Consider the following 14,194-nt stretch of genomic DNA (forward strand, 5'->3'; position numbering starts at 1 on the left):
ATGGATACTGAGGCAGACCGAGTGGACATCAAGCTGTGGTCAGCTGCATGGCGTAGATACCGCGGCCGCCATGGTGTGCCACCACAAGTTCACTGGCTAAGCACACTGCAGCTCGTTGAGGGCAACCGCGTTTGGCTTATGTTTAGCGTGCTGTAGGCACCAAAGGCAGAAGTTGTGGCGTCTACTTTGAAATCCAAAATGAAAGTTGGACTGCGCACCACAGTGACATTTAGAAGCCGGAGCATTGTGGGCACGCCCCACTGCGCCGTAGCCTTCACAGTACAAGGCATTGAAGAAGGAACGGGAGCATAGTGGAGGCCATGTTTGATTGCCAATAACTTCGCCTCTGCTGAACGCACTAAAGTACTTTTCGCGGCAAAGCATTTCTGAAATAGCCGATTTTCACTTCGAATGTCTTTCCCCACTTCGATAAAAAGTGGTTCAGGGCCCCCTTTAAGGCTGCGATGGGAAATATAAAAGTGATCGAGATGGTGGGCAACACCAGAATATGATGCGTCTGATGCTGCCAGTGCTATGCATGGTACTCCCTTTGCCCCGCCTGCAGCAGGGAACGGCGGCACATTGGTCATCGCCTTTTAAAAGCGTGCAGTATACTTACAATGGCATTACGGCCCATGCTCCGTGAAACAGACAAATGAAGATGCTTATCACAACAGGTTTGGTGATGATAGTTGTGAATGGGTTGTGTGATGACCCAGGAGGAGATTTTCTGGTGCTGGAATAAGAAACTTGGTGCGCACCGGCGTTTTCACGTGAGATGGGCGGGCTAGTATTGCGGGAAAGCAGCTGCGGCGGGCGCATGCGCCTTCTGCCTTTGTTTAGTTGCATGGGATCTAGCGGCCGGAAAACATATCGTACAATCGCAGTTTGTTGGCCTCCTGAACGTTGGTGCCGAGAGATAGCGTTTCTCGGGAACGTATGAACCAGTAAAAAAAATAAGCGCAGCTGTATTAGGTGATTTTTTGTGTTCTTGATCGCGAACATTGACGTCGAGAAACTGTACAGAACAGGGTCGTAGCAACGAGGTTCTACCGTATTTCTCAATTATTTAACTCAAATGAGCAGTTATTGCATTACTGATAATGTTCTTGCGATCACGAAATCAGCCAATCGCTGTTGTGGGTCGTGCTGCTTGAGATGGTGCTGCATGACGACATTGTGGAAGTGAGAGCAAGCGATTTTTCACTGCTTTTGATGCTAGATTGTAAATTCCCTGCTGCGTGCATTGCAATATTTGGCTGACGTGTTCTCAGGAGCCTTGTGAACAGATCTGGTACATTTTATTACTGTGCTCAAGAAGTGTTTCAGGGCCCCTTTAATGTGTGATGATGGTGACGTGAATGTGTGACGTTGGTGACGTGACAGACACGGGCGGGTGATCCTATGAGAGCTGTCGACATGGCGGCCGGACTGTGGCTCGCAGGGTGAAAGAGTGGTGCACATCTTGCTAAGGCATGTTGGTCCCTGTTGCAGTACAAGATGGAGCGTGATGGGGTTGTCGAGACACGAGTGGAGCAGAAGATCACCATCCAGAGTGACGGCGACCCGATCGACCACGACCGTGCTCTGGCGCAGGCCATCCAGGAGGCGACCATGATGAACCCAGACATGACCGTGGAGAAGATTGAGATACAGCAGCAGTCGCAGGCCAAATGAGATGGCAGCATACTGGGTGAGGCAGCGCCACGTGGCCTGAAAAACTGTGTTTCCTAGCGGGGATGTCGTTTCCACTGCGTCCACCGGTGGTGGACGCTGGTGGATGCCACTGATGCTCAGTTTCCCAGGCTCGGCTGGTTACGCACATTTTCGGTTTTGCGTGTGAGCCCTCCACTTAGGAAAACACGGGGCAGTGTATTTTTCAAACAACCCGTGTTCAACTGGACTTTTTTGATGAATGGATGTCCGCATCCCCAGTCTGTTCCTTTTCTTAACTCGTTGCCGTAGCCAAGTGGTTACGACGTGCTGTTGAGCTCAAAGTCACGCGTTCGATCCTGGCCACAGCTGCTGCATTCTAATGAAAACAATATGAAAATAACACTCGTGCATGGTGCATTGCATGCACATTAAAGAAACCCAGCTGCTCAAAACGAATCCATAGCTCCCCACTACAGTGCACCTCATAATCAGATCATGGTTTTGGCACGTGAAACCCCGGAATTTATTTGCTCCTTCTTTATGCAGCACTGCGGGACAGACCGCCAGGGCCGAACCACCGGTGCTTGCACGGTCCGTCACGCCGGGAGCGTGATGTCGCGGACCTGCACTCGGCTGCTGCCTCTCTTTCTCCGCGACGCCACGGACAGTGTACAGACAGCTTCCATCTCCGCGCGCTCTTTTAATCTCCCGTTTTAGTTCTTTTAGCCCAAACACTGTGAGGTTTATATTACTGGGTGCCTGCTTTACAAATGGCCACAGTATCGAGCTGCATGATGCAAAGCAAAAGAAAAAAAACAAAGCTTAGAGTGCGCGCATGTTATTATAGGCAGCAAAAAAAAGAGACAACATTCCGTTAAAGCCGGCAGGACCGCACAGGACGCTCTATGTGCGGAACTAGCTGCTTTTCCGCAAGAGCCGTCGAGTAAGCAACGAAGCAACTACGTGATCCTGCCCTTTTACGTGTAACAGCTTTTTTTCATAACTGCCCTGCAGCCATAGTTTATTCAGCCTCACGTTCAAAGCTATGAATGAGGCACTTGGGGGATCGACTAAGAAGCCTGCGCGCCAAAGCTTGCACTTCGTCGCACCCCTTGATAAAAGTGGGTGAGGCAGCTCTGTTGAATATTTCAAGGTGGTATTACGAAAAAGAAAGAATGTCAAATATATGGAGTCGTTGGCCACGCGGAAAACAGGCCTTGGGGGGCCACTGGTTTTTTGAAGGTTAGAGCCAACATTGATATAATCAAGTTCATTCCTTCTTTCTTTTATTCATCCGCAGCTCACCAGTGTTAGACGAAAGAATCGGCGTATCACTGTGCGCGATCGTTCACTGCTTGTGCTGCTGTGTTTTAAGCTTGGACGGAACATATGTGTTGTTCAGCAATTGTTGATGAGGAGAGCCTTTTTTTTTTATGAGATACATTTGACTCATACTATGTGCATTTATTTTTTTTATGCCTTTGAGAGATGGGTGGTGTTGTGCGTCAAGTGGTGGGTTTATTTTCTTGCAGCTGTTTGCTTGGCCTTTTTTTTTTTCCATAAAGACGTGGCTTTGTGTAACATCTGCAGGCACGTACGGCAGTGTACGATCGTCTTCCTGTGATGAAACGTCTATGTACGTTTCTGTTCTCCCCACGTGCCGACACTGCAGACTGCCGAGAGATGCGTTGTGTGATTTTGTGCATTGCTTGCATTGATTGACAAGCTTCCAAATGTTATCCTTGCCCATGGAGACATGAAAGTACTATAACTTTAAGGTTTAAACAATGACACTGTTGAGGATGCGCATTTTGGCATCATAACAGGTTATTTCGGATCAGTGAAACCTGTGTCTGTGGTCTCAGCCAATCATTTTAAAGGCACACAACCTTCAGCATGCAATTATTGGCCACATCCGGCATTCCACTAGCAGCTAAAGTCTTTGGCAGCTATGAGATGTGAAAATGAACATATGCGTAAGTGCACCCGACTAAAGATGTGAAAAATTCTTCCATAAAATCCACTGAAGAGGCTGTTTATCATCACATGCAACAGCCTTGTGGTATCGCTGCATCTAACAATTTCAAGATATTGGTCGATTGCACTTCCCACTGGCATTATTTCCACATCTCAGAGGCGTTGAAATTACTGTATTGCGTTGAAGAGTGGAATACCCTCGTCTTCTGAAATACAGTGGAACTCCATTGACATGTTCCTTCGCTGTTGTGTTTTCCCAGCTACTATGTTGCACTTTTGCGGCCCTAAGTTCTACTCACTCCCATGTATTATGTTCCCCTTGGATACATCGCCATTTTGTAATGTTCCTGCATCTTATGTTTGCGTTTAAACACGGTGGTCGCGTAAATTTAGCGGTGCAGCCTGCCGGGATGTTTCAACAAGCGAGCAAGGTTTGCAATAAGCGACCAAAGTTGCACAAGCCAAAAGCTGCACAAGCCAAAAGCTGCACAAGCATATCGGGAGAAAACGTGCACAGAGAAGAAACATGTGTTGGTTAAAACCGCCGAGCACAGGGCTACATTTATTTTGGGGCCAACAAAGACATGCATAATCGCCAGTTATCTTTAGTCACCTTTGCCGCAATAACGCTGTGCTTGCGGTGAAGCTTATCAAGAGTTGAAAGGGGCCATTGTCGCAGAATATTATACGTCCCTTAATATATACTTGCCATCCGTGGTCACAGTATGAGCTACGAGATGTCCAATAGCCGTAATGGCAGCCATTCAGAGCTGTTTCTGGTGTTGCTGTGTTGCAGCTTTCCCTCGCGGTTATGCTTTCGCGGCTGTTTTGTCCCCGCAGTTTCTCGAAAAGCATGTCAAAGGGGTTCTGCTGCATTGGAGAGGTATTTGCTGTCACGGTGAGTGAAATGGTCTGCTTGCGCTTTGATCAAATTGGATTCGCAAGCTGCCACGTAGCATAAGGAAGTATGCCAACAACTTAAGAAAAATGCAAGTTATAACAGATATAAACTAAAGCCGTACATTTTGGACTTGGCAATTGAAATCACTAAATCTCGCCATGCTTTGGTGTGTCTGTACTGCTCACAACATTACTGCAGTAATGTATGGTGAGCACCTGTAATTTCACAGCAGGTTTTAATATTGTTCCATCTTCTGGCCGTTTGTCTCCTAATGTATAATGCAGTCTTCACTGTTTGTGCACTCATCAGCAAGTGCAGTTGCTCATGTTAAGTGCTGACGGAATGCTATGAGCACAGAACAAGAAACACTTAGGAGCAGCAACTTCACATTGGTGTCATCGGAAATGTGCACAAAGGGTATGGTTTGTGGAATTGCTATGCCACAGCTGGTGGTGCTGAATGAAAGGGCACATCGATTGCCATGGAAATTATGGCTTCAGCCACCAGGTGACATCAGTATGTGAAACATTCTGACCTGCCTGAAATATCATTGAGGAAGAAATACCAAGAGGGAGCACGACATTGGGCAGCTAGCCTTGCTAAAGCAGTGTCCTCCGACGCCACCCCCGTTCTCCTGCGGGACCCATCTGTGCATCGAGCCTTGAGAAATGGGCCCCGCAAGGTTTCTCGACCTTTGAAGGCATTGTTAGGCTTGTGGTAGCCCTTAGTGACCCCCCTTACTACCTGCCCTCTTCCCACCACTCTCTCCGCACATTCGGCAGCTAGGTATTACTGCTTACCTATCACATGGTGAGGACCTATTTCCCATGAACCGTTCCATTATAATTTTTTAAGACAAGGCTTCAAAATTGTCACGCGATGCTCCCTCTTAGTCTTTCTTTTCTTCCTCCGCACAGACTATTTCGTGAGTAGAGTTACCAATACCAGATTCTAACCACCAAGTGACATTTAGCAGTGTGCGCTGCAAATATGCTTTGTTTGTCCCCCGGAAACCATGGTTTAACCACCAGGTGGCATTAGCATACAAGGGTCTCCAAGCTGCCCAGTATTTTAAGTGGGGTTATCCAGCTGCACTTGAGTAGAGGTTCTCCTAACTGTTCTTGCACTGTGGCCATGAGTGAGTACAAAGTTGGGCGGTCTCTCAAAGCAAGCCTCGGCCACGATGATAGCTATGCCCATGCGTGGGCGCAACCGTACGTCTGTCCAATGGCCCCCCACGACACTGGAAGGCGGGCTGCACAGACTGCGTGTACCTCTCTCTCCTGGCGTGTATGCAGTAGTCAAGAGGGGAGAGAGACAAAGGAAGAGAACAATAAAGGCAAGCTTTATTTGTCTGTGTTTGGTGGGTGTGGTTCTTCTGCGTGGGGTATCTCTGTCGAGGTTGTGGCGGCGGAGCACTCGGTGCCTTGGACGTTGTCCCGTTTCCCCAGGAGACTGTCTTCGCCATCCCTCGACGACTCCGTCTCTGCTCCAGCAGACGGGAGTTCTTCGCTTGGAGCGTCCTGCTCACTCGAGCTCTCTGTTTTTGCAGGCGCATCTCGATCTTCTGGAGTTGAGTCTGAGTCGCCATCTGCAAAAGCATAATAACAGTCGCATTTTTCTGGCATGCGTTCTAACAGCGCTGGGCTGCGAATTAGCAGAACAGTTTCAAATCTTGGCCGCAGCACTTTTTTTTTTACCTAGGCTGTTCTCACACAAGGATTGTTTTACTTGTACTGTCACGAACAAACGAAGTGCTGACAGATGCATTGAGCCATGCTGCGGATTCCAAACTCATTTGACACACACACATGAATTGCCTCAGTTGAATTTAGTAAACTGTCTAGGATGCTACTTAAGCAAACTATATTGCTACTGTGACTGTACAAGTAATGACACTTTCCTGCCATATTCTGGCTGCCCTTCAAACAGCAACAGCTTACCAACTCCAGAGGCCAGCTGGCATTAATCTTTTTTCGTACGAAGCCAAGTAAAGCTACAGGGGAAATTAAGTGTGTTACTTGGAATGTAGAGGCCATAAGCGTAGAATTTTCTACTAAAATTACTAGAGGTAACCCTTGGCGCTGCAATCGTTTGGCTATCATGGAAATGGATGGATATTTCTGATCTTTGTGTTTGTAACTTTGATTACTGTGTGTTGTCCACTTTTACTGGCCCAAATTTAGAAGCAGTCCCATTTCTCTAAATGCAGAAAGCAATAAGACTCTGAGCACATGCATAATTGCTGCATTTATAATGCAACATTCTGCTAGAAATGAGCGGCTTGCAAAATCGCAAAGCCGTTTGAAGCAAGGAGGATGAAGTTTAGGGAAATCCACGCACACTAACCATCATTCCCCTGCTTGTAGTTCTCATAGACACTACTGGTAATTTTTTGCAGGAATCTCCACGGCCATGAGAGAGTTTAATGCACTGAAACAACAGAGTCTCAGCAGGCCACATGAAAAACATGTGAGTGACGATGGTAACCAACGAGTCGTGCAATGACTTCATTCAGTGTCTACAGTTAAAGCTCACAAAGCCAAAATTACGAAATGCTGCCTCTGAGGTGCTTTTGCAGAACTGAGATAAAATTTACTAGAACATTATCCAGCGATTAAATTTCAGTTGTTGTATGACTGACAGCGAAAACCAGCTTGTAAAATTCCGGCAGCACCCATCTCGTTATGATTGTCGACATTAATGTGATTAGCATTCAAGGACACATGATAGTGCTGAAGAAACCTTTATTAACCACCTGCAGTGGTGGAAGTAGGCAAAGAATGCTAATCTCATTAATGTACTCGTGCATCGCAATGCCTACACCTTCGTATTCCCCACAAGTTTCACTAACTGCTGCTGCCAAGTTAGGCCCGATTGTACTGTAGAATCGGGATTCAGCTGGCTTCGAATGAATTATGGTGCAACGATGTAGGCATCTCCTTTCAGGTGTAAAACTTGTTAATTGTGAGCTAGAAGAGATCCTTCTGACTTGCGATATTATCAATCAGACATGCACCTGTGGAGTGCGCTCGCAACAGGTCAAATAGAGGTTGGAAATAAATAAAAAAGAATGCCAACACCAATGTCGTTGAGTAGAAAACATTTCACGAGGCGATGCCTCGAAAACCCCTTCTCACCAGAAGACTCGTCGCTTGGCACGTCTGGCAGCCACAGGGCAGCTGCGGGTCGTTTCCTCGAGCTGGATTCCCCGCTGGTGGAGGCAGGTCGTTTAGTGCCGGCAGACATCCCTGCAGAAATGGCCATTCCGCCTTTGTAGTGCGTACACATCTACCATGGAGTACTAAAAAAGACTAGACATTTGGCCGAGCGTTGCTTACAATCTGCTCTGCTCGTAGACTGTGCTGGGGCAGCTCGCATATAGCGAGTCTCCTAATGAGAGGCTAGCACTGTACAGTCAGCTTAGCTGCAAAACAGCAAAGAAGGGCAGTAGATGCACCAACAGATAATGCTTAGTCGGCCCTGCGGTGGAGTAAGCAAAGTGCTAATGCCTTCCACTGCTGGTATGAGCATTTTGTACACTAGTGTGTCCCCTGAGCAGCAGTGTGTATTGCAAGCATACGATGGTCCAAACAGAGCCAACAGTAACTGCTCAGCAAGAACTCGATTGGAGCTGCCATATTAAGCACGAAATGCTTTTAGCTCCCATTATTGGCGCCCTTCAAGTGACCTCGAGTCAAAAGCCAGAGCTGTTATTCGGGCACTCAAACGAGAACATCCAAGCAAGTTGCAAGATCATCAAGGCAGCCAGTCAAAACTTAAGAAAATGCGGTCTCTGGCCCCCAACCTTTTGCACATGGCTGTATTACGTATGCTAGTTACTGGCCAAACAAGTTACAAAAAATATTGCTTCCGAGTTCTTCCTAATGCTTGTTCACAATATCACTCCGGCTGTAGCTGTAGTACTTGGCATTTTGTCATTTCCAATAGCAACATTCAAATGGCAGATACAGGGCACCATACATTCACAGTCATCTTTTGGCGCTGAGACAGGGTTGTCTGTGTTCTTTTGAATGCCAGCAGTCCGCGAGTTCTGAGGCGTGGGTTTTGTGTCGCCTCGAGAGATGGCATCACGATGTTTGGTGCTTCCTTCAGGTACTTTTTATCTTCTAGCTGGGCAGTTTGCTCTGTCTCCCTGGCGTCTTTCACTGCCTGTCGTGCCACCTTCAGCCAGTTCTCTTCTACTTGGGCAGCATCCATATGGACCAGTGCACAGTATGGCGTGGTGGAGTGTGCCGTTGCAAACATGCACTACACCCATTTCAAGGGTACATTTGATTCGTCTACACCACCTGAACCAGTTCACGAGGTGCTGCACCCTGCCATTTGTTTCAGCGGTGCAGCAATGGCGCCTGCTGAACCATGACGTTTGTTTCAAGAGGTGCAGAGCTAGTTCATAATATTGCTGCACCTACTCGACTGTCAGTGCGACTTGGTGCAGGCATACAGGTGTGAAGCAGCAGCGAAGTAAACGACGCAGCACACGGGTGCGAGCAACGCTAAAACCTCGCTTACGCACGTCTGACGTGTCTACGCAAGCGTGGTGTGTATTTATGCCCCAGAAGCCGATCATATCTGCAGTTCAGGACCTCTCAAACTTACACATTCCGTGCACATTAGTATGACATAACATCTGCACCGTGTCTGCACCTCTGCATTCGTTTAGAGTGTGTCGCTGGGCCTGCACCTCCAGAATCGAGCTACACAATTTCTGAACTTCTCGTGAATCGCCGTGAACTGGTTCACAGTGGTGCAGGCGAATCAAACGGACCCTATGATTGTGGCTAGTATCATCTTCAACCAATCTGCTTTGCCGTTAGCCATTTCATGCTTACATGTACTCTTGATTATGGGAGAAGCAGCAATGTTTCCTTATATATATATACATATATATATATATAGATATACAGGACGAGCCTAACTCATTTCTTTGCTGCGATACAGTGTACTAAGTAGCTACGCGCAGCTGTGTTTTCCTGCAACTAGTGATAAGTAGCACATTTCCTTTCACACCTCTATGGCAATCACACAATTTCCGAGGGTCGAATGACATTTGTCTTTAGGTTAGCTCATGCAAGTACGTCGGCAACACCTTAAGTGGGTAGGCGACAGATGCTGAACTGTGGACTCGAATTGAAAGAATCCCGAACGTAAGGAATTCCGACCTTGATGGTGAAACACATCGAAGGTGTGCAACTTGGGAAGGAGATTACCTTCCCAAGATTACCTTCCCAAGAGCCAACATCCAGTCGGATGTTGGCTCTTGGGCCGGCTCGCCACGCTCCTGGAGCCACATCACCTACAGAGACCACTCGGAGCACGCGCCTGTTCTCAGCGAGCACATACGTCGCGGCACCCCCGCGGCCACGGCATATACACCATGCAGAAGACGTAGCTACATACAACCGTAGTGTGCATAGCTAGTATAGCACAACACTTGCTATGTGTGCGACAGGGCTGGAGTGTGCGCTCATGCTTTCCATTCTGGCAATGCTATGTGGTGCAGGTGCGCTTTGTCCTGTACCAGCTTGACCAATGGTTAGTAGACACATTCAAACTCCCATTGTGAAGCACTGTCAACGGAGCAATACAAGGCGATGTCTGCCAAGGCGTATAGCCAGGAGCTGCCATTAGTAAGCATGTGCTGGCAGGTGTATATGCGGTCTCCCCTTGTAGTTTTGTGTGGATCGAGGCTAGTTGAGTGTTATAACGAATCAAAATTGGTGACATGACAGCTACGACATCAATAAGCAGGGTGGCCAAAGTTTAATTCCTATGCACACGGCCACGGCTGAGCATGAGCAGACACTAATCGGCTTCCAGAAGTATGTAATTCTTACTGAAATTTTAACTGCCCATTTTAGCTTACTTCAGCCCGTTTAGTAAACTGGGTCAATGAATATACACGGTAACAGTATGAAGAATGCACCGACTCAAACACCTTTCTTGACTGACGTCAGCTAACGGCCAATAGCTGTCATCTATGGGAATCTTCTATATGATGACATATACAAGGTGCCGGTAGCTCCAAAATGGGTGAGGAGGCATTGTTTGAAAAGAGTGTTTGAGGAAAGGGTGATTCGCACTCTGCTTGTGAGCTCTGTGCGCTGCGCACAGCTGCAAAATTTGGCCACGATATGTTCGTAATAGCGTATGCTATTTGTGAGCTGTTTTTTTTTTTTTTTTTTTAACCAAGCCCAAGATGTGATTCAGGACCCTTTTTAAAAGAAAAGCCAGACCCATACCCTGTGTGACAGCATCTTGGATGCGTTCTGGGATCTGTTCGCGAATGCGCTCGTACTCCGGGTCCTCCAGATGGTGCTCTGGTTCACGGTACTCCTTCCGCTGCTTGCGCTGATTTTCCCGCTCGGCTTGCTTGGCCACCCAGCGCTTCAAGCTGAAAGGCAAGAACAAGTTAACCATGCATCAACACTTACATGCACTAAGTCAGCTACTGCTGTGAAAGATTGAACAGTTTACAACAAAACAAGCTCAATCGCCTTGTCCATCAAGATATTCACTGGCATTACACGCAAGGTAGTGACATAGGCTCAAAAGATGGGCCTGATCTGAACAGATGGCAGACATAAACACGATTGAACTTAAACTGACGCATCTAGGTGGCTTGGCTCAGACAGTTAATGTGCCAGACAACTAGCACCTTAAATCCTCATTGAGCTTGGAGTGCGTCAATATTTTGCTGCGCGCTCAATATGCACCGACTCGAGCACGATTGGAAGTGCCCTTGTTACAAAAGCAACAGACTCGCCCGCAAAGGCTCATCCACAGCGGCGACTGACAGCAGTCCTGGAAATGGTGACTATTTAGCTCACCTCAGCCGGATCATACCAGGCTTGCCGGCGTGAGCATCGGTCGCCTTCAGTCGCTTTTTGGTGGCCACTCGCAAATAGTAGAGCGGCCTCCTCAAGTCGCCGGTACACTACAGCGAAACCGCGATAGACGTACGACACGGAAAGCCCTATATCACCGAAAATCTTTCGCACAGGTGACCGCTTGGCCACCGAGTGTCACCGACGACTTAGTTCTTGACGCGGCAAACGTTGTTGAAACGACGAAAGCCCGACTTACCGTGCTTCGTGGTTGATGTCCCGCAGTCTCCTTCCACTGAGATCTCTACACGCTTCGCGATTGGTCGTCTTCTCGATCTGAGCGCCGATGGCCCTTAGCATGGAACCGAAGCCACCTTTGCCTCCGAGGAGGCCACTCACACAGCACGTCAGCCATTGCCCATTGGCCACCGAAGTTTCGACTAGCCGTCGTCCGCCGTAGGCCAGGGTCAGGAACTCGGCCGGTATTCCCTGTCGCAGATACAAACGCGAGATCAACCGACTGTGCCAAGACATCCCTGCTCGAAACCGTAAGCGAAAGGCTTCAACTGGTTTTCAGTTTCGCTTAACTTGATCTCGCTGTGAAGCATCAAAACACTTTTGTAACAAGCGTGTCATCCGGAGTACTTTCGATAGCAATCGAGTCTGATCGGGATAGAATTTCTCAGTCGTGACTGGTACCTTAGAGCAAGCTGCGGGAAGGAGCGCGGTAGAGAATTTCGATTCGGATCAGGCTCAATCGCGATCGAAAGTGGCTTTGTGAAACCGGTATAAAACAGCGATCTAGGACGTCAATGACCAGCATCACTTACCTCAACTCGAGAAACTTCACGGCAGATTTCCTTTACGGGCGCCGCACCGTGATCGTCGCATTCGATGCACATCGTTTTGCGCGAAAGCGGTAGACGCACGAAGATATGCATCTTAACTGGAAGAACAGAGATTCAACCAAAACTCACGATGAACCGACAGCACACCCAGCTGACTGCGTACGTGCCGCGTGCGTACAAGGTACAAGGAAACAAAGCAAAACCGCAAAACAACCGCCACAATGCCACTGCTCGCCTGCTGACGTCACTGGGCAGCGCTAGCGCTGCCTTCTCCCCTGGCGGTTGGTAGCCTTGATAACGTCACTTCTGTTGTTTTTTTCTCTCTCTCTCCTAGAATGGTTCTTTTTTTCTCTCTACATATATGTTTAGATGGGAAAGCGGTGGTATGGACGGTGGTGTGCATCTCGCGCGCGCAAGCAAATTATAGGTGGCAATAGCGCAGCCCACATTTCCCCCGTATAATACATTTGTGAGAATAAGCGTGCAGCGTTTGTACGCGCTGCCGTTTGCCTCGTCCTTGACTATGTCCAAAGTTCGACCACGTCTCCTCCCGGCATACCGCTAAGCTTGTCGCTTTGCCTACGAATATCGTACGGGAGAATCACTGAATTCACCGAAAAAATAGGCGCACACTCCTCATTTACAACTCTAGTTGTGTGCAGTGATGTAAATTTGAGCGCCAAATTGCGCCGTTCCGTTTTGAATTTTCAGGGCTTCGCAAACAAAGTATTCTGCAACTACTTAACTATGGTGTTCTACTTCTATGGTGTTACTTAACTATGGTGTTCTCTACGTTGAAAATGCTCAGTTTCGCGTTCCGTACAGCCCATGCTCAAGTGGCGCCATGTGGCGGCGTCGACGTGAGATGCCACACCCGCGGGCTCTCCATGACCCCCCCCCCCCCCCCTCCTCACTTCTAGTTCACTATAACATAACCTTCATTCACTACACGCGCCACAATGAGTGCGTGAAGATATATTAAAGTTCAGTGGCGTACTAACTATTTTTGGAGGGGGGGTCGCAAGCCATTTCCTCTCTCTCTCTCTCTCTCATAATATATATATATATATATATATATATATATATATATATATATATATATATATATATATATATATATTCATTAAATTCAATAATTTATGGGATTTTACGTGCCAAACCACGATCTGATTATGAGCCACGCCGTAGTCGGGGGCCTCCGGAAATTTGAGGAGGAGGAAGAGGAAAAACTTTATTCGCTCTAATCGGTTAGAAATTAGCGGTGGCAGATGTGGTCGAAAATTTGAACCACCTGGGGTTCTTTAACGTGCACCTAAATCTAAGTACACGGATGTTTTCGCATTTCGCCCCTATCGAAATGGGGCCGCCGTGGCCGGGACTCGATCCCGCGACCTCGGGCTTAGCAGCCCAACACCACTACAGATGTTCGAGCCGGCATGCAGCGCGGGTAGGAGGGCCGGGGGTTAGGTACAGATGCCGCTTTAGCGGCCGCCGACCGATACACGAGTTCTTTAATCTAATGTTTTAATGACGTTGATCTATTGCAAAATATTCGTTGGAGGTTATACCGAAGCTCATGTTCATGACTGGGCGAACCGTACTCCGAGCGGGCCCAGGTGGCACGTACTGCAAAGATTGCCTCCCTTGCGGATTGCCCGATTACCATTGCAGCAAGAAAGGCTGTAAAATGCTTCAGTGAAAGTTATCTTTGTCATTGACAGATCCGGTTATCAATCACCCTCGACGAACCAGTACAGTGTAGTGTTGCCAATGTTTTCTGAAGCGTGTCGCTGAAGCGAGACAAAAAAGGCCACTAATATTCTCTCTAGAATTGTCAAGTAGATTTGAAGAACACTGGTGTTTTGGAACACTCTAACACAAGTTAGCGTGAAGTAAATCATTTACCTAGACGTTTCATATTAATCTATAGAGTGCCCACGCAGGTGAAAAAAAAAAAAAAA

The 14,194-nt window shown here is 47.8% G+C and overlaps 2 protein-coding genes across 4 annotated transcripts in view; one reads left to right on the forward strand and one right to left on the reverse strand.

The window, feature by feature from the left end:
• Positions 1-5,889, forward strand: part of cora (erythrocyte membrane protein band 4.1 like coracle) — a 58,963-nt gene extending 53,074 nt beyond the window's left edge. For all 3 annotated transcript variants that reach the window (XM_075668881.1, XM_075668880.1, XM_075668882.1), the window contains exons 17-18: positions 1,495-1,693; positions 2,203-5,889. In XM_075668881.1, coding sequence (XP_075524996.1) covers positions 1,495-1,677 — 183 coding nt within the window. In that variant the 3' untranslated portion in view covers positions 1,678-1,693; positions 2,203-5,889. The remainder of the gene's footprint in view (positions 1-1,494; positions 1,694-2,202) is intronic.
• LOC142557197 (splicing regulator SDE2) lies at positions 5,863-12,455 on the reverse strand. The gene is made up of 5 exons (XM_075668883.1): positions 12,216-12,455; positions 11,645-11,874; positions 10,801-10,952; positions 7,675-7,785; positions 5,863-6,125 (listed from the first exon to the last, which is right to left on the reverse strand). Exons 1-5 carry the CDS (start codon positions 12,324-12,326, stop codon positions 5,881-5,883), a joined length of 849 nt encoding a protein of 282 aa, XP_075524998.1. The 5' UTR covers positions 12,327-12,455; the 3' UTR covers positions 5,863-5,880.
• Between the last annotated feature and the right edge of the window lie 1,739 nt (positions 12,456-14,194).

The sequence above is a fragment of the Dermacentor variabilis genome, chromosome 9 (assembly GCF_050947875.1).
Source record: "Dermacentor variabilis isolate Ectoservices chromosome 9, ASM5094787v1, whole genome shotgun sequence".
NCBI lineage: Eukaryota > Metazoa > Arthropoda > Arachnida > Ixodida > Ixodidae > Dermacentor > Dermacentor variabilis.

What these genes read in the sequence shown, in the direction of transcription:
- LOC142557197 (XM_075668883.1), bottom strand. Translation starts at nt 12,326, where the DNA reads ATGCATATCTTCGTGCGTCTACCGCTTTCGCGCAAAACGATGTGCATC. An exon ending in GTGAAGTTTCTCGAGTTGAG is followed by an intron (nt 11,875 to 12,215) that starts GTAAGTGATGCT and finishes TATCTGCGACAG; the next exon opens with GGAATACCGGCCGAGTTCCT. An exon ending in GCCAAGCGACGAGTCTTCTG is followed by an intron (nt 6,126 to 7,674) that starts GTGAGAAGGGGT and finishes ATGCTTTTGCAG; the next exon opens with ATGGCGACTCAGACTCAACT.